General features: G+C 38.0%; 1 protein-coding gene across 1 annotated transcript in view; it reads right to left on the bottom strand.

Moving 5' to 3' along the window:
* The window catches only part of SRBD1 (S1 RNA binding domain 1), a gene marked incomplete at its 5' end in the record, with an annotated part of 187,745 nt that overhangs the window by 65,089 nt on the left and 96,156 nt on the right, over nucleotides 1-26,500 (bottom strand). The window contains 2 exons of the mRNA XM_039232404.1: nucleotides 18,178-18,260; nucleotides 25,807-25,898. Coding sequence (XP_039088335.1) covers nucleotides 18,178-18,260; nucleotides 25,807-25,898 — 175 coding nt within the window. The remainder of the gene's footprint in view (nucleotides 1-18,177; nucleotides 18,261-25,806; nucleotides 25,899-26,500) is intronic.

The raw sequence follows: 26,500 nt of genomic DNA, 5'->3' as shown, positions 1-26,500 counted from the left end.
GTCCCGATTCAGCTAGACATAATCTTTTAATTTCGGATTCCAACTTCATGGCACAGCCCATGTGTTAAAATCAAGAATTAAATCTTGCCCTGATAGTAACTGTAATTAGTTTTAAGTAGCTTTATGAAATCTCATTCTCATGATGTATTAAAAACACACAAAAATGGGACCATTTCACCTTCTGGCAATAATCCTAAGTACTGACTGTCACTGGCCACCTGGCGAAATCACTGTCAGTCAAATTCCCACTGACATTTGGAATCACTGACTATGAGAGAACAAGCATTTTGACATACTCTTTTAAAGTAAAGTAAAATATTTCTCTGACTTTTGCTCTTAGAAAAGAATAGGTGTGGGCTTCTGATGAAAGATACAGTATGAACCCCTAAGAAATAGAAATAAAAACTATACCCCTACAAAATACACTTTTCCCCCCCTCAAAATTTTACTTTTTACAAATTTTGAAGTATTCCTTTTTCCTGGTCACACTTTCTATCAAGAAGAGCACTTAGTATCCCCATATTATTTTATTGTTCAAGATAAATATTTACATAGAGGAAAATTACTAATTTATTAATACCTTTGAGCTCAAAGAGAGAAAATTACTAAAAATATTCTAAGTCCCATTAGACCTATTAAAGGAAGGAGATGTTGTAACATTACTTTGGAGTCTATGAAAATTAAAATTCATGGAACTGTAGTCTTCAAAAGGGAGTTGTTTTTTTTTTTAAGTAACTGTACTATGAGAAGACTAAGGACAGGACCTTTCACTCCAAGAGGAGCTGTGACTTAAGCATGATTAGGAAATGCCTTTGCTCTATTTTGAAGAGTAAAACTAAATGGCGCAATGGAAACTTCACCTTTCTGGCTTCTTTTCCTAAAACACAGGTTACCCTTATTTCAAAAAGGACCTCACTCAGCAGAACCCAGACTGGAAAAGGGTCTGTTTATAAAAATGTCCTAGGTCGGTTCTCTTTAGGGTAGGAGACACATGCAGCTTTGATTCAACTAGTAAAGCTACCCAGGAGGCTGAAACATCACCTTGGACTCTTGGAGAACTGAAACTTGACATTATTTCCTTTCATTCCTGGCTTCAACATCAGAATAGGATTTTGAGAAGACAGGAAAAAAAAAAAAAAAGAACAAACGAATGGGAGAATGAAACTATGTCCTTCTGGATCAGAATGAAATCAATCCTGCCACCCACATCTGTGCTGCCTAACTACACTCGTGAAGAGAACACTAAACTCTTTTCCGATTGGAGACAGAGTCTACGAGACGGGAGACAGTCGGATGAGAGTTGCAGTGATAGTCCCTCCTTAGAAAACACACACACACACACACACACACACACACACACACCCCACCCCCCCCGCCTCAACATTCCCTTAAGTTTGAAATGAATTTCAGAAGTCTCTTCAGGCATCTTTCTTTTATTACAGCCCACATTCATATTTCAGTAGAACGACTACAAGGGAGTCACTAATTTTTTATCTAAACTATGACGTTTTGGCAAACGTTTTATAACCAACTATAAATCCACAACAAGCCTCAAATACTAAAGAGCTGGTAATTATATGATGAGAAACAGCTTGATTATGGGAGAGGCGAGGCGGGCTGTCAGCAAACAAACAGCTGTTTCTTATTGACAACCCATAACTAGATCGTGCATCCCAACAAACCAAGGGGTTTGTTTCTGTTGTTGCTGTTGTGTTTGTTTTTAACGATTCCATCCCCTTGCCCTCCCACCTCCAAAACACTGAGCCGATTTAAACATTAGATTCAAGCCACAACAGAAGAATCGGATACACAAGGATCACAAGTAAAGCACTACAGACTTACAAAAAAATTCTGTAGGTAATAACTAACAGAAGTTTAAAGTGTACTTTCCAATTCAACTTCAAATGGCTATCTTTCTCTGTGCAGCACGTCCTGTCGTTACTAGTTATAAAAGGCAGCTCGGGCAAGGGGCCTGTTTCCTCATTCCTGGATTATGACCACAGCAATGCTGCCACTCTGATCCTTTGTTCTGGAAGCTTTCCCCGTAGCTTCTTCTATCTTCCCTTTTAGCAGAAGGGAACAAACATGCTCAGATCTGCCAGTGTGGCCTCTAAGGTCCCTTGTAACTTGAAATTAAATGATTCTAGGAATGCTTGATAAGCTTAGCATATGAATCAATAATAGGAAGAAGAAGAACCTTAACATCACAGGTTAAAAAGAAAAACCCACAAACATAAACGGAATCTATTTATTTGATGGCCTCATCATATGAAACAAAATCACTTTCACATTTGCACCTTCAGGCACTTTCATGTCGTGTGTGTGTGTGTGTGTGTGTGTGTGTGTGTATGTGTTGTAATACATATATATTATTTCCTTTTAACACCTTTCAGAAAGCATATAGATAACTTTATTTTATTTTCCAACAAGCCATGAAGAAGTAGAGTTAGTTTCCCAAAGTCACACAGCGATCGTAGCTAAACCAAGGTAAGATCACAGCTCCCTTTGCTGGGCCCCTGTGTTCTTTCCACTGAACCACACTGAAATGAGAAGGGAGGCCAGTGAAAATGCTCATGCAACTTCAGTGGTAGGCAGGTTCCCTATCCATATAGAAGCTTTACCTCTCAGGGAAGTTTTTATTAAACACACCCTGAATTATAACTACCCAAATACAAGGAGGAGTATATCTCAATGGGCAGAGTTAATGCATCCCAGGTATGACTAACCAAGTATTTTAATCTAGAATCCAACTTTCCTTTGCAAACTTAATGATAAACAGAGGATTTCTCCACAAGAAGATAGCTCCTATCTCTCTCATGACCACAGTGTTCCATTCCATTTTATTTAAAATCATGCTCTTACCGTCTAACAGATTGGGCTGGATACCTTCTGTATTCTGCTGCCATCAGTGGGTCTGTGTTCGGTTAATGCTACTCTGGGAACATGCCCATAAATTTCTATTTTGAAAAACTCGAAGTTGCTTAAATTTGTCAACACATATCTGAGTAGGTTTCAAATCGTAAACGAGGGTAGAATCACTTTTTTAAAAGCCTGGTTGTATTTCACACCATATGAAGGGAGGGGCCCTGAGTAAGGGACTAGGAACAAACTACCTCTTCAAAAGGCAGCTCGCAGGAGGTTGGAAGGGAGATGAGGAAAGAGGCACATAAGCAAAAGGACTCAGCAGGAGAAAATGCTGAGGAAGGCAGAGAAAAATGGAGGGCACGCTTGGAATTAAGGTTTCTCCGTTATCCATGCTTTTAAAATAACCTCTGTGCTCTGCGTGTGTTTGTGACGGGCATTTAGGAGAGGAAGGCAGGGTAACAGGCTTTGTAAAGCCAATTCCCAAGAATAATTTTAAAATTTCAATCTTTTAAAAAGTAACCAAACTGTTATGAGGATAAATCCACTTTGAGCCAAGTAAATGCTAGCTGACATGGTATCAAACATAACGTCTCTTGGAATGTCCAAAACATAGTTTCATTCTCCTCGTGAGGAAGTCTCAAGCCCCAACCAACGTCACTAAAATGAAATCTTGCCTATAACCCAATTCCGTTTACAATTAAATGTCTATCCCAGTCTGGGGCCGTGGATGATCATTACTAATCACAGGGGCTGGAGCAGGCACAGCGTGGACACATTCTCACCAGGACTGACCGCTCAGGATGACTGAGTAATAGCCTAACCAGGGGTGCCAGTGCCCCCTCCCAGCCTACCCTGTTGACATAAACCACAGGCCTGGACCTCCCTCCTCTACACTCTGCCTTGAAACTACGCAAATAATGTTTCTCCCGGTCTTTACCAACTCTCCGGGGAAGTGCTACGAGGGAATGACATAATTTTTAGAGCAAACTGAGGACTCTGAAAAAATGTGGTGTGCCATTCCGAAGGAGCAGAAACAAAACAGAAAACTGAGGATCATCCTTGCTTTCATGGAACCTTGTCATATCCCAAATATAAAAGGCTTTAATGAGTTCTTATCAATTAAATGCCTTACTGATTTCCAAGACTTTCTGTTTGTGAATGGTTGGTACGTGGCACATCTGGAAAATGAAGGGGGTCTTTCAAAAATACTGCCAGGAAGATCACCTATTTTCCATTCTCTCTCTAAGCAGGTTCACATCATCACATGCTGGCTATGGCGTAACTCCAGAGAAAACAAACTTCTCTTGATCTTGCAATGGCTGTTTATGAATATACAACAAGTGCTTTATACCTTGTGTACTCGTTAGATGGACAGGTCTTCCTTTGATTCCACTTTTTTTTTTAAGTTTATTTATTTATTCTGAGACAGAGTGCAAACAAGAAAGGGGCAGAGAGAGAGAGAGAGAGAGAGAGAGAGAGAGAATCCCAAGTAGGCTCCACACTGTGAGTGCACAACCTGAAGTAGGACTCAAACTCACAAACCATGAGATCACGACTTGAGATGAAACTGAGTCGGATGCTTAACCAACTGGGCCACCCAGGCACCCCTTGATTCCATTCTATATTGTGTGTGCTTCTATGTGGCATTACATCCTCACCTCTTCTCACAGCCAAGCCCCATTTCTGAAGAGACATTTGTCAGAGACTACTCTGCACGAGAATGACTTCCTTTTCTACAATAGTACTCCAAAGTAGTACGTTTATAAACACATCCTACAAAAGGGAAGAACAATAGGTTCCTCACTTTTCCTTAACTCCTTCTGATACTAGGTAGTTATCCTCATTGGCTGCAGGTTTGTAATATTGATTAACTTTAAGAAGTCCTCCTAGGATGTATACATGGGCTGCTTAAAAACCATAAAGATGTTACCAACTTCCCTAATGCTCCAACACATGGATCCCTTCTTTTATTTTTTTCCCCTTAACTTGCTGGCAAGGACTATTTAGATCATTCATGTTCAGCAAATGCCCAAAATAAAATGAAGGGAAAAAAATTCAAATTTAAAATTAAACAGAAACATTATAGGGGGGAGAGAGAGAGAGAGAGAAAGAGAGAGAGAGAGAAAGAGAAGAGAGAGAGAGAGAGAGAGAGAGAGAGAGAGAACCATTTTGTAGATAAACTTCACGCTCTGGCGTTGAAAGTTATGGTCCACAAATCAAAAAGCAGTCATTCCTACAGAGTGAGGCTTTTCCACCGTTCTCTCAGTGAATCATGCTGTGGTTAGCTGAAAGTGCTGTTCACATAATAAATTAACCACCTCATTTCCTTCATCACCAAAATATACATCGCACCCCCATACAGATTTGTTTTAATAAACGTAATAAAGCAAGTCCAGAGGTTATGGCTGTTATGACATAATCACACCTCTGAGATTTGAAAACACTCACTTGCACATCATGCCTCAAAAAGTCTTTGCAAGCCCCCCTCCAACAAACCCTAACGGCACTCAGACCGTCTGGCCCCGTTTGTTCCAAATAAATAATGAAACAAAAGCCTTGTATATGTCCAGAAAAAAGTCTCCCTTTCAATTATACATTCGAAAGGCAAATACATCTTTTTAATAATACTATACAATAAACAGCTCTAGAGCCTGATGTGGATTATTAAAAATACATCACCAGAGTTAGCAGAGCAGAGAGAAAGCAGCCAACTAGCCTACTGTCTGACCCAAAACCAAAGATCCCTTCTAAAGTCAGCTGTTCAACACTAAATGACACATGCATTTCTTCCTGTGGAACGAAGAAAACAATCTTCGTTCTATACAAATGCAGGCAAATTAACTTTCCTTACCTGTAATGATATTTAAAGTTCTTGAGAGTAGCCTCTTCCCCTCAAAAAACCTCTCATGAGTATAATTTTCCCTCAATCCAGACTTTTCCCCTTAGAATTCCTTTCTGTGATCACCAGAAAGACAGACACTGTTATACAACCAGCCACAACGTAAGAGAGATCTCGGGGAGACATGTGCCGTGAGTGAACCCATGCCATTATTCAGTGAGGCCATCTTTCCTGTTGCTGCGTCACACTATCATCACTGTGCAGGCAGGATCCACTTCTTACCAAATTTCTATAAACCTCACAGTCCTTTCTACAGGACTATGCCTTTAAGGCGTCCTGTCACAATGCCTTCTCTTTGAATTTAAAATATAATATATTCTTACAAGTAATTAAATTTACATCTGTGAAATTCTTTTTTTAACCTGTGATATATTTTTTTAAATGTTTTTATTTATTTCTGAGAGAGAGAGAGAGAGAGAGAGACAGTATGAGCAGGGGAGGGTCAGAGAGAGAGGGAGATACAGAATCTAAAGCAGGCTCCAGACTCTGAGCTGTCAGCACAGAGCCCAAGGCGGGGCTCAAACCCACGAACCGTGAGATCATGACCTGAGCCCAAGTTGGACGCTTAACTGATTGAGCCACCCAGGCGCCCCAACCTGTGATATCCTTAAAGACCATGATCAACACCTACCCCAAGATACATATACATATACAATGAGTTCATTTATATTCCTTAAAACTATTAGATATCTGATACTCAGAATACTGTTTATAAATTCTCAGAAATGCTTCCCCCAACATTTACACATTTTATTTCTCTTCCTGATTGCTATAATTGTCTAGCACAATCTTATATTTGGATTTTCAAGAATCCTTTCTAATAGGAACATTATTGTATTATATAAACAGTTTTCTACACTAAGAATTATATCCAAGGTTCTCTTTCAGTATGCCAATTATCCACACATAATGATGTATTCCCCAAAACAGAAAGTATTATCTATTTGAATGTCAGAATCAAACATTTTTGGAATAGTCTGATTTCACTCTTTTTAGTCTGTAGACTATGCATCTGCAAACAGTCAATAACAGACCCAACCAGTATACCAAAAACTTTCCTAGGGCTCTGTGGCAACACAGACAAAATTGTTAAGAACTTTCATAAACTCACATTTTAGGAGAACATTTCACTTTAAAGATTCTATTTCAATGAATCCCACTACAACAAAGCTTTTTCTTTGATAAAGGTATAGACTAGCTGACGGATTTTGTCACAAAGAGCACTCCTCTGTGAGTGCTCTGCCTGGTCCCTGTGAGAATTATCTCCACAGAGAACAGAACATCACGCATGGTGGAGTGAGAACGGAACGAAGCAACAGGTGTTAAACTGGAGAACTCCCATTCTTCCAGGCATAGTAGCCCTTCCCTCTCTGGTCATTCTCACTGCAACCGCTTGGCTATGCTAATGCTCTCTTCTCTGAAATTCTTACTCTGCCTGAAAAGAGATTCATTACCAAAAAATACTAGGAACTCACATTTCAGCTTTACCCAGCAAAAAATTTTAGGTGAGAGGCTACAAAATTTTATGGTGTGTTCACAACAGAGTTGAAAAATACAATAAAAGAGCAACTATACTGGTGCTCTACCATTCATTCACTCAGCAAGTGCTTACTGCGTATCTAATGTGTGCCAGGCCCTGGGAGCTGTGGATTTAACAGTGGAAATACCCTGTCCTCATAAAAGTTTGCACTGCATTAGAAAGAGACAGACAGTAAACAAAATAATACAGTGATATCAAAAATTTAAGAATTAGTTGTTTGGTTTTTCTCCCCTCGCCCTCCCCCCCACCCCCGGAAGAAGGGGTACTGAACAGTAGGCTCCTACTTCACAGAAGAATAAAACTATCCAGGTAGGGGAGCAACCCCTCCCAGTCCCGCTCTCTTCCACCCCTTCCCCACCTCCCAGCCACCTGCTACCCTGGGGGCTTCTCTCTTCTGAACTCCTGTCCATTCCCTTCCCTTAGGGAAGTTATTAGGTGTCATCTCCTCAGGCCTCCAGCTTCTGCCTCTCCAGCATCTTCAACTTCTCCCTCACTTCTCCCTCCTTCCTATCAACAGATAAGTGCATTCAAATCGTGACCTCCTTAAAAACCTCTCTTCTTTAGGGATTTGTATATACATGTCTCCAAGTGCTCTTCTTCCATTCAGCCTTCAATATGCTTTTATCTGACTTCTGCTCCTACTACTCCAATGAAATGATTGGCCACCACCATTTTTAAAAATGAACTGTGGAAGACACATTTTCAGTTTTATCCTATCTTTATCTTTGCAGCGTTTTACAATGTTGATTTTTGCTTCTTCAAATTCTCATATGCCTTAGATGTTGGCATGTCCTGATTTTCCTCTTCTATTACATACACTGTAATGTGCATTCCTGGAAATCCTGTTAAAATCCGATTCTGACTCAACAGGCCTGGGCTGGGGCCCAAGAAGCTTTCAGGAGAGTCTCTTGCTACTCAAGATGTAATCCTCAGACCAACAGCATTGGTAACACCTGGGAATTTACTGGAAACACAGAATCTTATATCCCACCGTAGACCAGCCAAAACAGAATCTGCATTTTAACAAGACTCTGAAAGGTTTTCAATGTCTTTCACACTTGACAGCGCCCCACCACCAGGATTTATAATTCTATAAATCTGGGAAGTGGGTGTAAGAAGACGCACTTCTAACAAGTTCTCAGGCGATACTAATGCTGCTGGTCCAGGAACCGTACTTTAAGAACCAATGGTTCTCAACTTGGCCTCCATATTAGAATCACCTGCAGAATTTTAACATGTTTGTTAATGACTGGGCCCAACCCCCAGACCAATTAAACAAAAATCTCTGAGCATGTGGCCTAGGATAGTTATTTTTAAAAGCTCCCCTGCTTGGCGCACCAGGGTGGCTTAGTCGGTTAAGTGTTTGCCTTCGCCTCAGGTCATGATCTCATAGTTCACAAGTTTGAGCCCCACATCAGGCTCTGTGCTGACAGCCTGGAGCCTGCTTCAAATTCTCTCTCTCTCTCTCTCTCATTAATAAACATTAAAATAAAAATAAAAGCTCCCCTGCTTGATCTTAAGTTCCTAATTTGGATAGTTTAGGAGCGTTAGGGGGATAGTTAGCAGCTAAAAGAAACTGGTACAGATGAATGCCAGCCACATTATGGCACCAGAATAACATGCTAACGATTCCTTAAACCTCGGACTACCTAACTCTGCCCTGTAAATAAGCACTAGAAAGATAACCACCCACAGTTTTGTCCTAAGCCATATCTCTGAAATGAGCATTTCAAATAGTGGGACCAACAAACAGTATTTAATTTTTTAAATGTACAGAAAGAAAATTCAAATTTGTGAAACGAGAAAAAATTTAAAGATAGTGTTAGCACTCTGCGTTAAAGGGTATTTGATTTGGTGCAAAATTAGGGTCTTAAAAATGAAAATTTCAAGGAAGATTATGAAGAGAAATGGAATTTAATATCAGATGTGTTTTCATTTTCACTGAAATTTGAAAATAGCTGTTTTTTTTTTACTCTTTAAATCTTTACTGTCACAGTCTCACACACACACACACACACACACACACACACACACACACACACAGACATGCGTGTGCATGCAAGAAAGTAAAACCAACCGGAACCAACTCCAACTCCCATTCCATGCCCCACCCAAGGTAACCACAATCGTAAATTCCAGTGCTCATTTCTACATTCTTACTATAGATGCTGGTATTCACAAAGAGTATGCAGTATTATTTTTCATATTTTAAAATTTTATACCAGTCATATAATACTGTACATACTTATGAAGTATATCCATATTACTACCATAGTTCTAACTGGGTAATCTTCACTCCTATATAATATTCCACTGTCTCAGTATACCCTAGTTTATTTTTCTGTTTTCCAGTTGTTGGACATACTGTTTCCAAATTTTCACTGCTATAAATAGTACCTCAATAAATTTCTTATACATGTCTTCCTGTGCACATTTCAGAAAATTCTCAAGGCTATGTATATCAAGCAACAGAACTGTTGACCTGAAAAGAATCCCCATCACTAGCTTTATTAATACCTAATGCTCTCCAAAGAGGTTGTACCAATTTATACTCCTTCAAGTTATATACAAGATTCCCAATACTCCACATGGTTGCTAATATTCAAACTGTCAGACTAAGTTTTGACAACCTGAAAGGTTTGCTATGGTGGCTTTAGTTTGCTTTTCCCCAATCACTAGTGAAAGTGATCATTTAAAAAAATATTTTGGGGTTTTTTTGTGTGTGTCCTTCTGCTTTTGTCAATTGTCTGTTCATATGCCTTGCATATTTTTCTGATGAACTGTTGTCTTTTTTCCTCTTGATTTGTAGATCTTTATATATTCTGGGTCCTTTACAGATTATATGTGTTGCAAGTACCTTCTCTCTGCTGTGGATTTTCTACATATTGTTTTATGATCCAGAGATGTTTTAGACTCTAATGCAGTAAAATGTATCAATCTTTTCCTTTACTGTAGTACTTTTAATGTCCTCTGTAATTTTTTTTCAATCATCCTAAGCAATTACTAATTTTAAACACTGTGTAAATAGCTTAATGTTTTAGAGATCCTACCACTTTGTGCTGATGTATGAAAACTAAAAGGTGAACTTGAGTAGAAACTGAAATTGATCTAGTTTCATTGTCCAAGGTCAATGACATACAAAGAGTAAGCAAACAAAAGATAAAGGAAATTAGATATTTCATTGTTAATAATTTAAGGCATTACTGAAAACAGTTTCTTCAAATCATACTAACATTTCACTTTTCTTTTAAAGATAAGTATGGTGTTATACTAGGGTGTATGTATATATACATGACTTATTACATTGTTGGGGATTTCTAAGAATCTGAGAAAACTGAAGCTAATACTTCAATGAAAGATGGATAATTCACCCTGAAATGAAAAAAAAAATACCTAGAATAGACATTTTAATACTAAGTTTAAAGAATAATTACCAAATTCTAACACATGAGTTTATTCATGCTCCCAAAGTCAATTACTTATTTTTGTTCAGTTACCGAAATAGTTCAGTTATGGTCACAAATGAATGAAATATCTGAAGCCGCAAGGCTAAGTTTGATTTTCGTTTACAATACCAGATTTAGACAACAGGCCATAAGCTGGGGCTTACAGTTAAGGGACAAAATTGTAAAAACATTGTGGCAAAGGAACTCATCTACATAAATGATGCTGGATTTTTAGAACAAATTTCCTCTATGTTTTACTTCTGTGCTTTATCTACTTCAAAATATTGCTTTAGTGTCGGGAGCAAAAAATCCAGGTAAAAGTCATCTAAGTGAATGTCCACTCTACTCTTTCCTATATCCCAATCTACAATAACAAAAAATTAAGGGATTAATATGTTTAAAAGGATTTGGGCAAACAATATAAAACAGAATTCTTATTACTTTTTTTTACAGATCTAAACTAAAACTACATTTCTTAATCCCTCTATGTTACCTATAAAGTAGTTTTAACAGGGTAACATCACTACTGAAGAGTTGTTTTTGTTTTTTTTTTTTGTTTTTACCTAGAACTGATCCCACAGTGGGAGAGAAGGGAAATAAAATACAAATTCCCACCTTTGAAGTTCTACCATGAAAAATCTCAGCTGGGAAGATGATTTTCCTTTTACAGTGACTTCTCCATTATCCATGACAATAAGGAATTAAGATAGCCTGGATACACAAAATCCACTAGGGGTTCTAAAAACTCATTTTGGAACATCACTTCATTCTCAAACATCACGTAAGGATCTAACAGAGGGGCATGAAAGGAGGAAGAGGGCTGTTTTGTCTTTCCTACTTCACTGTGCATGCTCATTAACAAATGGAGGTGTTAATGAGCACAAAAGTATCTAAAACACAGTCCAAAGAAGAAATAAATAACAAGGGAATCCAACTTACTTAAGTAGTGCTCTCAGGATATGACAAGGCCAAGCTAAACCACACTCCCCATGTCCCACAGATCTTGACAGAGCCAACCCTGCATCATCCTGCTCTCACCCTGCAGTGTTTTCTTGGGAGTAACACCAAGCCACTTTCCAGCGAAGTCTTTAGGGGTCAGTTAGGGATATGCTGTCATTCGACCACACTGGCTGCCTCTCTCTCCAGAAATTATGACAGGCATGTGTTTTTAAAATCAGGTCTCTCTATTTTCTAAGACAAGGATTGGAATGCTGCCTTTAACATTTTAGCTATTAAACCCAAAGCGTTTTAGTTTCTATTGAAATAATAATATAGAGTCCATTATTTCATCTAAGTATTTAACATTCTTTCTTTGGATAGCTTTTGTTTTTAAAATCACCAATGTTCGTGTAGCTACTTATATTTTAAATCAGAATAAATTTAAGTATTAAATTTATACTAAAAGCATTTAGAGGTCCCAAATGAAAAGAAATTCAGTCCCACTCTGGTTATATTGGAAGTCTATCGTGTCAAGGTTTAAAAATTAAACAGCCCATTGGTTGGGATATGGACATGGATATATACTTTACAACAATTACTACAGAAAGTTTGAATAAAAGTGAAAAAGAAAATAAAACCTCCTAATCACACCAACAAAAATATAAGTATCAGTTATCAACCAGGTTTTTTCTTCAGTGTAAATGCGTATCTATGTATTTCAAACAGAAATTGGCTTTATTCTGTATCAATTTATTGCATTTAAAAATCTTACATCAAGAGTAATTTCTCATGTCATTAAATCCTTCTTGAAAGCCTGTATTAATGGTTGTACAATATTTCAATTGATGGATATATTATTCTATTATAGTTGCTTCCAATAATTTTGCTATAATAGCAAACTTGTATATATATCTTACCAGCAGTGTTTTTTTTTATGTTTATTCATTTATTTTGAGAGAGAGAATGTGCACAAGCAGGGGAGGGGCAGAAAAAGAGGGAGAGAATCCCAAGCAGGCTCTATGATGCCAGCACAGAGCCCCAATGCGGGGCTCAAACTCACAAACTGTGAGATCATGACCTGGCCTGAAGTCAAGAGTTGAATGCTTAACTGACTGAGCCACCCAGGAACGCCACATTTCTTTTTTTCTACTTTTTTTTTTTAATGTCTGTCTGTCTGTCTATCTATTTTTAAAAATTCTTTTAACATTTATTTATTTTTGAGAGACAGAGAGAGACAGAGCATGAACAGGGGAGGGGCAGAGAGAGAGGGAGACACCAAATCTGAAGCAGGCTCCAGGCTCTGAGTTGTCAGCACAAAGCCCGATGAGGGGCTTGAACTCACAAACTGCAAGATCATGACCTGAGCCGGCCAGATGCTTAACTGACTGAGCCACCCAGGCGCCCCTAATGTTTATTTATTTTTGAGAGAGAGTGTGCATGCACATGCTAACTGGCAGGGGAGGAGCAGAGAGAGGGAGCGAGAAAATCCCAAGCAGGCTCCATACTGCCTGTGCAGAGCCTGACACGGGGCTCAATATCAGGAACCATAAAATCTTGACCTGAGCTGAAATCAAGAGCTGGAACCCAATGAGCCACCCCGGCACCCTTATCAGCAGTTCTTAACATGGACTTAGGAGAGATCCCTAAAAGGGGAACTACCAGGTCAATGGGGTGCACTCTTTGAAAGTGCGTCTTGATAGGTATTACTTGCTAGAAATAACAGTTGATACTCCCACCAGCAGTGTTATGTGAATGATCATGTCACTGTAGCATTCTCACTGCCCAGTTTACCATTTTATTACAACTTTACTCAATTGTTAGATTGAAATATCATCCCCTTGTTTAATTTGGGTTTCTTTGATAAAGAGAAACATTTTTTAAGTTTACTTATTTATTTTGATATTTGAGAAAGTGAGTGAGAGCAAGGGAAGGGCACAAAGAGAGGGAGAGAGAGAATCACAGGCAGACTCCACGGTATCAGCACAGACAGAGCCTAATGCAAGGCTCGATCCCACGACCGTGAGATCATGACCTGAGCTGAAACCAAGAGTTGGTTGCTAAACCGACTGAGCCACCCAGGCGCCCTATTAAAGAGAAATTTTTATTTCATCTATGATAAATGGTGTCTAGATGCTCTTTATATATTTTATGTAAATGTTTTATGTAAAACAACATACAATTGTATGCAAATCAACAAGAAAAGAACAAAACCTTAGTAATAAAATAGTTATCATATGTATATATATGTTTGTGGCAAATTATTTCCCTAGTTCATTATCTAGCTTTAAATTTATGTGTTAAATGACCTAGCAAACACACTCCTAGGTATATATCCAAGAGAAATGAAAACATACATCATAAAAATTTGGACAGAATGTTCATAGTAGCATTACTCATAATAGCCAAAAAATGGAAACATCCCAAATTTCTATCATATGATAAATTAATAGACACAATGTGGTACTATACACATACAATGGAATACTATTTGCCCATAAAAAAGAATGAAGTGGGGCCCCTGGGTGGCTCAGTCAGTTAAATGACCAACTCTGGGTTTCGGCTCAGATCATGATCTTACAGTTTAGTAGTTCGAGCCCTGTATCTGGCTCTGCACTGACAGTGCAAGGCCTGCTTGAGATTCTCTTTCTCTCCCCTTCTCTCTCTGCCTCTCCCATGCTTATGCTTGCTCTCTCTCTCTCTTTCAAAAATAAAGAAATAAGCTTAAAAAAAAAAAAGAAAAGAATGAAGTAATGATTTGTGTTACAGCGGGGATAAACCTTGAAAATATTATACTAAGTGAAAGAAGGCAGTCACAAAAAGCCACATATTGTATGATACTTGTTATATGAAATACCCAGAACAGACATATCTATAAAAACAAATAGATTAGTAACTGCCTGGGGCAGGAGAGGGCAGTGGAGAGTAATTGCTAATGGATGTTAAGGCTTCCTTTTAGGGTGATGAAAATGTTCAAAAATTAGATAGCAATAATAGCTTCATAACCCATTGATTATATAAAAATTCACTGACTTGTACATTTGAAATAGGTGAATTTATGTACGTATGGTATGTGATTATATATCAATAAAGTTGTTTTTAAAATTTTATGTGTTAATATACTATAGTCTATTAAGACTTACCAAAAACATGTATTTGTCTCTTACTCTAATTTTAGAAGTTTTTAATACTGCATATGTTTTAAAGCTATGTTGTTGGATAACATAGAATGTTCAGGGCAATTACATCTTCTTGGGAAACTGTATATCTATTATTAATATGAAATATCCCTTTTTGACCTGGTTAATGCATTTTCCCTTAAATTCTATTTCATCTGATATTAGCAATACTATGACTTGCTTTTTCAGTTGTGTGGAATATTTTTCTCCAAATTTCTAATTTCAAGGTTGCCTTTTTCTTTAGAACTCTCTCACACAGACATACAGCTTAGACTTGTGTTTTATTTTTAAAAATCTGAGATTCTACTAAAAGGGGAATTTAACCCATTCACCTTTACCTATTACCTATACTTACTCCTGTCATCATATATTTTTATTTATTTGCTATACTTCCTTGTTTTCTCTGCCTTTGGTTGAAAATGATAAACTTTTAATTTTTTAGTTGCATGATTTATATTAAATGTCCTATTTGTTGTTATTCTTCATATATTTCAGATTATGCTCTTCTAAGTGTAGAGCGAAGCTGTATCTTACTCATTTTCCTGAAAAAGAATCCTAATACTTCACTTCTTTTTCTTCTGCCTCCCATTTTAAGCTGATATATTTAAAGATGGACATCATAGATCAAAAACTATGAGGCTCAAGTAGACATTTTACTGCACATGTGTGTACTGTGAAGCTCTCCACTGTTTCTTTACCTCAGTACCTATGGGACTAGTGCCTCTATATGCATCTCCTTATCTAATACTACAGGTCTCTCCCCCACTTCTTGACCATGACTCTGGTTTGAGAACACTATTGATCTGTATATTTTGAGCTATGGCTCCACCAGGTTTTATTTTTCCATGGCTTTGCTCCCTCATGCTTAATAGCTTTCAGGAATTCCTGAAGTTTCCATCCACCAACCCTTTCTTCTTTTCCCATGTTATCAATTTACTCATGTAAGTATGTGTTTCTCTGTCCTCTCATGGAAGGTCAAGTTGTAGATATGCCAGTAGTAGTGGTAGCATAGTTAAAGGATATCATAAGCTCAGTTTACCATCTTGATCACTTTCTCAGTGTCATTATTTGCTGAAAAGTGCGTACTCCAATGTTAATATAGCCATTCCTCTAAATCTCAGACTTGTATATACAACTTCTATTTGCCATCTAAAGGATTTCTTACAGGCATCTCAAACTTAATGCATCCACAATTGAATTACTGATCGTAGCCCTACCAAATCTGTTCTAGTCAGGCATCATCCACATACTAGGACCCTTGGAGCAAACTGCGGACAGTTTCCTTTCCTCCACTTACTACCAAGTAGTCCCTACAAAATAGACTTAACTTCTCTCCATTTCTCCTGCTATTAACTTTGTCTAAGCCACCATCATCTCTCACCTGAGCTAGTAAAACAGTCTCTGAATTGGTCTTACTACTTCTCCTCTGCCTTTCTAAGTCATTCTCCCCAAAGGAGCCAGAGCCAATGTTTAAAAACACAAATAGGATCATACCATTCCCTTGCATAAAGCGCTACCATTACTTCTCACTGCTACTGGAATGAATTCCAAACTCTTTCATGTTAAATCCTATATATCTGAAGAATCTGGAGGTTAGGTCTCTGCTATTTATTAAAGACTTCTTTGATGCCAATGGCTTATTAGCTTGCCTGGGTTCTATGAGCTTGACTTCTCTTTGTTCTACTACCTTGCTGAGGCATTCCATAACTTCATCTTGAATTAATATAGTTACAATTCCTCTTAGCTACAACACGTATATAATAAAATTGCTATAGTTGTACTCCTTAGATACTAGGCATTTCTATCTATCTAAAGCTAAGTCTGTCCCTTCAGCAAAAATCCTTCCCAAATGAACAAGTCAATTCAAAGGTCTAGATGCCTCTTAGTCTACTTTGCTATAAAATGGGAATATTGTGCGGCACCTGGGTGGCTCAGTCAGTTAAGTCTCCAACTCTTGACTTCGACTCAGGTCATAATCTCATGGTTCGTAGGTCCTGCTGTCAGCGGAGAGCCTGTTTGGGATTCTCTCTTCCCCCCCTTTCTCTACCCCTCCCCTGCTCGCTTCTGCTCTCTCTCTCAAAATAAACAAACATTAAGAAAAATGGGGGGCACCTGGGTGGCTCAGTCGGTTAAGTGTCTGACTCTTGGTTTCAGTTCAGGTCATGATCTCACAGTTTTGGGAGGTCAAGCCCCACATCGGGCTCCAAGCTAACAGTGCAGTGCCTGCTTGGGATTAAACATTCCGTGTTTTCATTTAGTTATTAATGGATTCTCTGTCTCCCTCTCTCTCTCTCTGCCCCGCCCCCACTTGTACTCTCTCTGCCTCTCTCAAAATAAATAAATAAACTTAAAAAATTAAAAAAGAAAAGAAAAGAAAAGAACACCTTGGCTGGCTCAGTCAATAAAATGGGAAAACTCCCAGTTAAGTCTAGTATATGACAGGTCAGTTCAGGCTTTGCCAATGTGTGATTCTGAGTAAAAATCCTAACTACTATAGGGCATAGGTTCCTTCTCTGTCAAGTGATTTCTAACATCTCTTCCATTTCTAGTGGTCACAGATTCCATGCCCTAATACATTTCCTTAGACAAAAGTATAGTACCTAGCACTCAAATCCCATGAAAATTACACAGAAAGTAATATTCATTTCATGTTTAAAAAAGACTTTCACTGAAGAGAAAACTAATTCAACTCAAGGTTTGTAAAGACACACTAACATGGATTTGCTTTGCAAAGAGTGAGTTTTGTCGTTGATTGCCCAACGAACACAAACAACCTCAAGAACTGAAAATACAGTAATAACAAGAAGCCACACTACTATTATTGCTACATGGTAACAACGGAAAAGCTTTAGCTCATACTGGGTAATGACCAAAAATTAATTATAATAATCAAGTAGGAACAGAAAAAAGAAATAAGGCACAGTAGGTACCAAAGGCTTCTTCCTCAAAGATCAATAAAGATCAATATTTCATACTGGTTTACACAAAGAGCCAACATACCCACCTTGCTTCATAGCCTCTCCTTTTTTTATAATAATGGTAAAAGGAGAGGCTCTCTGGATTAAGCTACTAGTTGGATCTAATGGTTTAATAGTCTTCAAATCAGACTACAGTCAATTCTAAATCTTGATCCAAACCATAAACACCCGAAAAAAAATTCCCTCGTTCCCTAATAACATAACTCCCAACTACCTTCCCATAAACTGTAAAACCTTTGAAAGTGGGAATCTGTTCCCACTGACACCTAATTACGATGCCAGGCTTGCATACTCTTGACGAATTTCATAAAGTAAATGACCCACGCTGCTTTACCTGGTACATTCCAACTCCAATGTGCTTCGGCTCAATTTTCACCAGCTCAGCTAATGGGTCTTGTACACGCCTTGCTATGGAAACTGAAAAAAACAGAAAATAAGTATGGCTTAATGCGAAAAGCAGTATCCAGATAATTACTTATGTTACATCCTCTTAATTCCTTCCCTCTTTCCCCACATGGGGAGACCAGCAATTTAACTCAGTTTCAAAGTTTCTTTTTTTCCCACACAAAAAAGCAAATGCAAAATTTCAGGATTAATTTTGTTACCAAGATTCCTAGGCATTCCTGAGCACAAACAGGGTGAAAGGTTATACATTTGGGAACACGAGAAAACAGATGCTATACTTACGCAGTTATCTGCTCATTCTTTAAACACAGCATAGTAGGGCACCTCACACTTTAACAAACAAGTAGATATTTGTTTTACTTTTAAATAATCCTCATTATGACATACATTTGCATATCAAATGTTATTAGGACAAGATCCTAATCATGATGAGTAACTGATGGAATCATATCTTACTGCAACCAGAGACCAAGTCAGTTGCCTGTTGAACACAGATGCATTGCCTTAACTATGACCGCAAGATTGTGATCTGAGTCTTAAATGCTTGCCTCTCAACCCACTCAGTTCTAAATCACAACCCTTTCTTCAACATCACAATCCATGTTCAAGAGATTTGAGTTAGCTTCAAACATGCTCTTATCTGTTGTCATGGTTTTAGTTGGTCATCATTTATTGTCATCTTTTTTTACAAAATGTTAACAAAATTTCATATCTAATTTAGATTAAAAGATAGATTAAGCTGGAGAGAAGAAATTCCATATGAATATTAAGAATGCTTCCAAAGACAGCATTTTTTTTTTCTTTTTCCCAAGTAGTATAGTTACACTGGGTCCTTACATACAAACAGCTTTTTTCTAAATTCAAGAAAGCTAGTGGGTGTCATCTACTTACATACAAGGCTGGATGAAATATTAACCCACTGAGTGAAAACACGAAGGTCATCAAAGGAGATCCCATGCCTGTTCTTACGTGAAAGTGTTCAAGGTCTGGCAACAGAAGCCACCTCATGCAAGGGACTATCAAGTTCTCTTGTCACTGATTTGTATCACCTCTTCCTCACAGATAAGACCAACTCTGAGCATCAAGTTGACGGCATGGTCAGTCAAGTCTTTTTCATATCTGTATTATTACTTCTTTTTCTTTTTTTTCTGTATTACTACTTCTAACATACAGTGACAACGGCAGCTTACAGAGCCAGCTTAGAGAGTGATAAGCTGGTGTCGTACAATCTGCCTATTTCCACCGGAGAGATGGGGACGCCAAGGCCTTCACATACATTTTCTTATCAAACCTCACAAAGGTTAAAGAGCGCAAGCACTGCAGGTTACAGGGGAAATGCCTCCCCCCAGGAATCACACGTATAATTACACAGTAAGAACAGGTGCCACCAGGGAAACATCTCAGAGTCTCTGAAAGCAAATAGCATTCCTTTATTCTAGCCTTTAAACGTATAATCCAATAAGACTGATTTTCAAACACATACAGACCTTGTCAAAATACTTTCAGATTAAAAAAAAAATAAGAAGAAGAAATAAGACAATAACCCAAAACAGTAAACCAAGTGAAAGATACAGGCATCAGAACATTCATTGCAGTAAGGCAATATCAGAAATTTTAAAAAAAGAAAAAAAGAAAAAAGAAATAAAAGCTATTAATAGGTAAATCTCTCAAATCTACCCCTTCAGGAAAAGGCACATTATGAAAATCTATACTTAGAAACTGATTAGAGCAGTTGTATAAGCTGTTAAGTGTGAGCAGATTCCATATTTTTAGAAGTTTATAAATACACAAAAGGATTTTAGCTTATTTTCTACCTGGTTCCCTCCTAACTGGTTCACTGCTAGCATCTCCTTTTTTCATCCTGATATTGCTAAATGCAGCAACAATAAACTGGAAATGACAGTTCTCCAGTAAGTCCTAAGAGCCTCTGGAATTACAGTGTCCTCAATAAACAACCGTTACACAGATCCTAATATTTCCAGAACTGGTATTTTGCTTTCAGATGCTACTCACTCTATAAAGCAAAAAAACACAAGCAAAGATGAAATTGGAGGCAGGAGGAAGGAGGAAAATGCCCATTGTTCATTTGAAGGATGTTCACTGTTCCTGAAGGAGATAATTTAAACACTGTTTAACATAGCATTAGAAAGTTCTATGTCTGGGCTTTCAAGAGAAGATAGTATTGTCAGAGTACACATGAAAGGAGTTATTTAATTAAAAGAAGTAATGCCTACCTATGGGTTGAGAATGATCAGGTTAACAACATACTCCTGAAGGTAAGAGACAGATAGGTAGCTCAGGTAAAGGAAATTGTATGGAATGCTGATAAAGAGAATGAAGAGAAAGGAAGAGTCGTGGCCCAAAACTTGGGGGCATATTCACATTGTGAGATAGAGAAGAAAATGTTGACCGAGGGAAAGAGACAGAATAAACAGGGAGGAAAGTATAGCACTAGATAGAAAAAAAAATTCTAGAAAATGTTTAACATAGAATTACCGTATGTCCCCCAATTTTTACTCCTAGGTGGTATACACTCAAGAAAAATGAAAACATATGTCTACATAAAATGTTGTTCATGAATGTTCATAGCAGCATTATTTATAACAGCCAAAAAAGTGAAAGCAACCCAAATATCTATCAACAGATGAACAAAATGTGGTATACCCATACAATGGAAAGTTATTTGGGAATGGGAAGGAATGAAGTGCTGATACATGCTACAGAGTGAATGAACCTTGAAAACATTATGCTAAGTGGAAGAAGCCAGGTACGAAAGACCACATGTTGTAATGATTCCATTCATGTTAAGTGACTGCAATAGGCCAATCCATACAGACAGAAAGTAGATTAGTATTTATCAAAGGGTGAGGGAAAGAGGGCAAGGGAGACTGTTGCTAATGGGTGCTGGGTTTCTATCTGGAGTGATGAAAATGTTCCACAGTTAGATAGAGGTGATGGCTGCACAATTCTGACTGCATTAAAACATACCAACTTTCCCACTTTAAAAGGGCTGTGTAAGTTACATCTCAATGAAGTGGTTATGTATTTTTATTTTTTTAAGTTTATTTATTTTGAGAGAGAGACAGAGAGAGAGAGAGAGAGAGAGAGACAGAGAGAGACAGGGAATCCTAAGCAGACTTTGCACTGTCAGTGCAGAGCCCGATGTGGGGCGTGAACTCATGAATTGTGAGATCATGACCTGAGCTGAAATCAAGGGTCGGACACTTAACCGACTGAGTCATCCAGGCACCCCTGTATTTTTAAAATGTGGTATATCCAAAAGTATGCCAAATACTATTTTGCCTACATATCTGTATATCTCTGTATCATTGTTACTATTCACCACTGTTCAGGAAATTCTAGTCAACGCAACTGGACAAGAAAAAAAAGAAGGTACAATTACCAAAAAGATAGAAACGAGATGATGATGATGATGATGGATGATTTGCAGATGATGACTGACTACCTAGAAAACCAAAACAAGTCAACTGAAAAAATATCAAAACTAATAAGACTTCAATTGGCTGGTTTTAAAAGACACCCAGGTAATGACTAAGCAGTACCATATGCCATCAACAACCAATAAGAAAGTACCATTGAGGACAATTCATTTACTCTATGTTGCCTGCGAGTAATAAAAATAGTGTATAGAACTTAGATGAAAGTGCCAATTTAATAGAAGTTCACTTTATATCCTAGAGTTTTAAAAATATTAATTAAATGGCTTTAAAATTTATATGAAAAAAAAAAAGAAATGCCTAAGTAAAACACCATTAAGGGGCACCTGGGTGGCTCAGCTGGTTAAGCATCCAACTTCGGTTCAGGTCATGATCTCGTGGTTCTGAGTTCGAGCCCCACATCAGACTGTGCTGACAGATCAGAGCCCGGAGCCGGGTTCAGATTCTGTGTCTCCCTCTCTCTCTGCCACTCCCTTGCTCACACTCTGTCTGTCTGTCTCTCTCAAAAACAAATTAAAAAATAAATAAAAAACAAAAAAAGAAAAGTGCCGTTAAAAGAAGATTAAAGCAAATCACATTATTAATTGAAAGCGTCTTGCATTGTGGCACATTAGATAGACCAATGAAAAGAAGACAAAAAGGATACATAGGAATTTAGTCTTTAAAATACGGTAACTTGTTAAATGGTGGTAAGGTAACTCGATGTAAGAAGAGACAACTAAACTGCTATTGAGACAAAGGGAAAAATTCTGTTAGCTACACCAAAAGGAGGGGAGGGGGGCACAGACTGAGTGCTAAAAGGTTAGCAACCAGAGCTACGGCATGCGGTTAGGTAGGATGTACAGTGCACAACCTGTCCCACCACACGTGGCACTCTTGAAAGAACCGTTTCCCTCTCCATAATGTACCTTCTATCTGAAGGATAAAAAGGGTTCTATAGGTTTTGGTCTTCAGTTTTATGAAATATCTAGAATCTTAAAGCTCTTAAAGCAAATAAACTTACTGCTTAAAGGACTATACTAAACTGTGTTCTCCTAAAAGTTTGCCTTATTCTGCGGGCACCTGGGCGGCTAAGCCAATTCTTAATTCTGGCTCAGGTCATGATCTCAAGGTTCATGAAATTTAAAAAAATTTGTCTTATTCTGTTGTTTAAAAATTTGCTTTAGTCTGTTATCTAAGAATATCAAAGTGGAAATTTTTATTTGTTTTTTAATGATTATTCATTTTGAGAGAGAGAGAGAGAGAGAGAGAGAAGGTGGGGGGAGGGGCAGAGAGAGAATCCCAAGCAGGCTCCTCTTGGCTGTGAGCGCAGAGCCTGATGCAGGACTTGATATCATGAACCACAAGATCATGACCCAAGCTAAAATCAAGAGTCAGATGCTCAAATGACTGAGCCACCCAGGCACCCCAAAGTGGAAATTTTTGTTTCTAAAGTCCAATACTCACCTCATTTTATCCTTCCTCTTGCCATTAGGCAGCAACAGAGGAAAGTAAGTGAAGTTTCCCAGTGCGGTCTTTTTTCATTCAACAACTCCAAATAAGAATTTTTTTCATTACAAAGCTTATTAACATGTACTTTTAAGAAATGATCTTGAGCCCCTAATTAGTAATTACATTTCTTAACAAGAAGCTGACAAATCTGTTGACCTAATAAAAATACTCTTTACCTTGGTTGTGGTGTTAGTGGTTGTGGTTACCTGACTAGTTAAAGCTTTTCAAAATTCATAAATGATGCTTGCCCTTTAAACAAAACTTTCAATCAATCCTCTTACTTTAGACCCACCCACAGCCCTCCCAAGATACTTCTAAAGGTAACCTGGGTGCATTTCCTGAACCTATAAAGGTTCCATGATCATTTCAGGTTAGTTCCGTATTCTGCATGTTTGTTCTCTTAGTATTCGACCCTCTCAGGTTGGCTACACTACTTTTTATTCCACCATCTGCTTTCTAGCTTCAAAATGACTGTTGCTGTTCTTTCCTCTCCCCTCCTCCCTGTCCTGAGTTTATGCCTTCTTTCTGTCACGTTGCTGTCACTTTGGTGGGAGTTCAGAAAGGAGTAAAGGAGTAACAGGTGTACTCAATCTTCTATTTTAAGTCAGAAGTCTATAATAAACGTTTTAATATCACTTACCCACTATTCTATCTATCCGACTTAAATGCCTCTTGTGTATGATGAACTGATTATGGGGGACTATAAGCATATATAAGGGTAACCTCTGCCTTCAATAAGCTGACAAACTGGTCAGAAGGTGTAGTAATTTGAATGTCATCTTACATATGCATGTTAAGTTTCTGTTACATTCAGACAGAGTACACTTACGGTGGATTGAAAAGTAAAACCCACACTCATAGGTAACACAGATCTCAAATGAAGTATAAAGTCATCCCTGGCTTCGATCACTAGGAAAGAGAAGGACCTCCAGTAAAAATCAGGAATTGAAAAGGAAGGGCCCTAGAAAACCAACAATGGAGACTCTGAGCTTCTTGCAAAGCCTTCGCCTTCAGGACAACTCTGGAAGACTCAAAATGTGTAGGTGGATTTTTCGAGTTGACATGGATCAAACAGTCACTTCCATATGAAAGCAAGCTGACGCACAGAAGGAAGGCATAGCTGCAGTGAATCACATGCTGAAGACACAGCCAGCTTTGGGAATCTGAGTAACTAGGACATGTAATGGTTCCTTTTTTATTATCTCCTAATTTCAGAGAGTCCTGTCAGGATGTTGTAATCCTGTGTCACCCACAACAATGACACACCCATGCAGGGCAGTGGTGAAGAGGAAATGGCAGCTGCCACAGCAGTGGGAGGTGGGAGAGACTGCCACCCCCTAGACGGTACGTCTTTCAAATGTTCTGTTGGAAGATGATCTTTCAGTGCCACCAACTTGGAAGGTTTTGAAGTTTAGTTTTTAAGGAAGAAAAGTATTCTTTTATTACAGAAGTACATATATATATACACTTATTGGTTATATGGCCTTGGTTTCCTCATCTGTAAAGTGAGAATAATCAATGTCTCAAAAGGCAGTGATGAGAATAAAACCAAATAATCCTGGTAATGCATTTACCACAATGTTTCACATATTATTTACTGCTTAAAAAAGATGAGTGTTAGCAGCTCCCAACAGGATCACTGTATCCCCTCCTCCTCCTATTACTGATGCTGTTGTTCTTACAAAGTAAGTACCAAACAGGTGCCTGGCAAGGAGGCAAAGCCCGCAATGAACTGCTGCGACAGGGAAAAGTTGCACAGAAAGAGCAAAATTTTGAGCTGGGATGTGAGTTTGAGAAGATGACTGTGTTAGGCAGGGGACTGTATCATGGAGCAAACAATGAAAGGGAAACTACAAGCTCTTTTGGATGTAAGAAATAGGTTTTTAGCCTCAGATTAATGCGACAATTTTCAAATATATATCTCTAAGTACAAATTTCAAGAAAAGCCAGTGAAACTTGAAGAATACCCAGGGAATTTGAAGTTACAAATTTTTTTAAAGTCCCTTTCTAACAAAGTAGTCTAAGTATGCACGTATTACAGAGAAAAACGTTCCGACCAGATTTAATATTTTGCTTATAATACAAATTACCTTCACAAGACACATCGAACTATCTTAATTTCTTCACCCACAAGATTTTAACTATTCCACAAAGCAACTTAATGCAACTAAAATCAAAGCAGGAGGTTTTAAATATTAAATGACAACCCCTAGTAGTAAGACAGGAGAAACTGGTTATCTGACAAATATTTAGTAATAAACTGTGCATGTTTAATTTGCAATGTAAATATATTTAGGTTAGTATATTACTTTTTGCCAATAAAAAGCTATAAAAGTAATATTTTATAGTAATAATAAGAGACCTTCAAGTGTCTTATTAATTTTACTATTAACTCTCAAGCATTTAGTTTTTACTAAAGACATTTGGGGCTGATTTTTTGTATTCTTCCTCTGCTGTTCCATAATTCTAATTATTATCCTAATCAACCACTTTCTTCCTAGCATGCCGATTCTTACAGATATAGCTGCTAAATATTTTGCTGGCTGAAAATGTAAGTTCAAACTATGACAATCAATCACATGCTTCTGGGATGGCTCATAGTCTCTTACCTGCACTTCTCAAGTTCGGGTCCAGCCCTGGCATCTCTTTGTTAGCTTCAGGGCTGACACTGTAGATCGATGCCCCTGCTTCACTGACGATACTGAGAAGACAGAAAAGGGGGAATATAATTTTCCAAACTTTCTGCCTGGTCAATGAAAATAAATGAGTAAGACGGGGGCATTACAAGAAAAAAAGCTGCTCTCTTTATATTTCAGTGGTACCTACAGCATTTAATCTTTGATAAACATAAAGTGATCAAGTAATGTTTGTGTTCTGTATGGAGTAAATACAAGTTTCTTTTTTTTTTTTTTTAGATTTATTTACTTTGGGGGGGGGGAGAGAGAGAAAGAGACAGCGAGCAGGGGAGAGGCAGAGAGAAGGGGAAAGACAGAATCCCAAGCAGGCTCCAAGGTGTCAGCGCAGAGACCACTGTGGGGCTCGAACCTGCAAACCATGAGATCATGACCTGAGTCGAAACCAAGAGTCAGATGCTTAAGTGACTGAGTCACCCAGGTGCCCCAGAAATATACAGGTTTAAATCCATAATGCATGAATTCGGTTGTTTTCTGTCTGTAGTAATCAAATATAGATCAACACAATGGATGCTCTCCCCTGATGCCAACTTTGAATTTCCAGAATAAATGGAGATTTTCTTTAAAATCCGTTGTTGACTGACACTTAATGGCTTCCAACTGAGTTAAC

This window comes from Hyaena hyaena, unplaced genomic scaffold (genome assembly GCF_003009895.1).
Source record: "Hyaena hyaena isolate Hyena2069 unplaced genomic scaffold, ASM300989v1 scaffold_64, whole genome shotgun sequence".
Lineage (NCBI taxonomy): Eukaryota > Metazoa > Chordata > Mammalia > Carnivora > Hyaenidae > Hyaena > Hyaena hyaena.
Note: the sequence above shows the minus strand (reverse complement) of the source record. Positions and strands in the feature narration are given on the sequence as shown.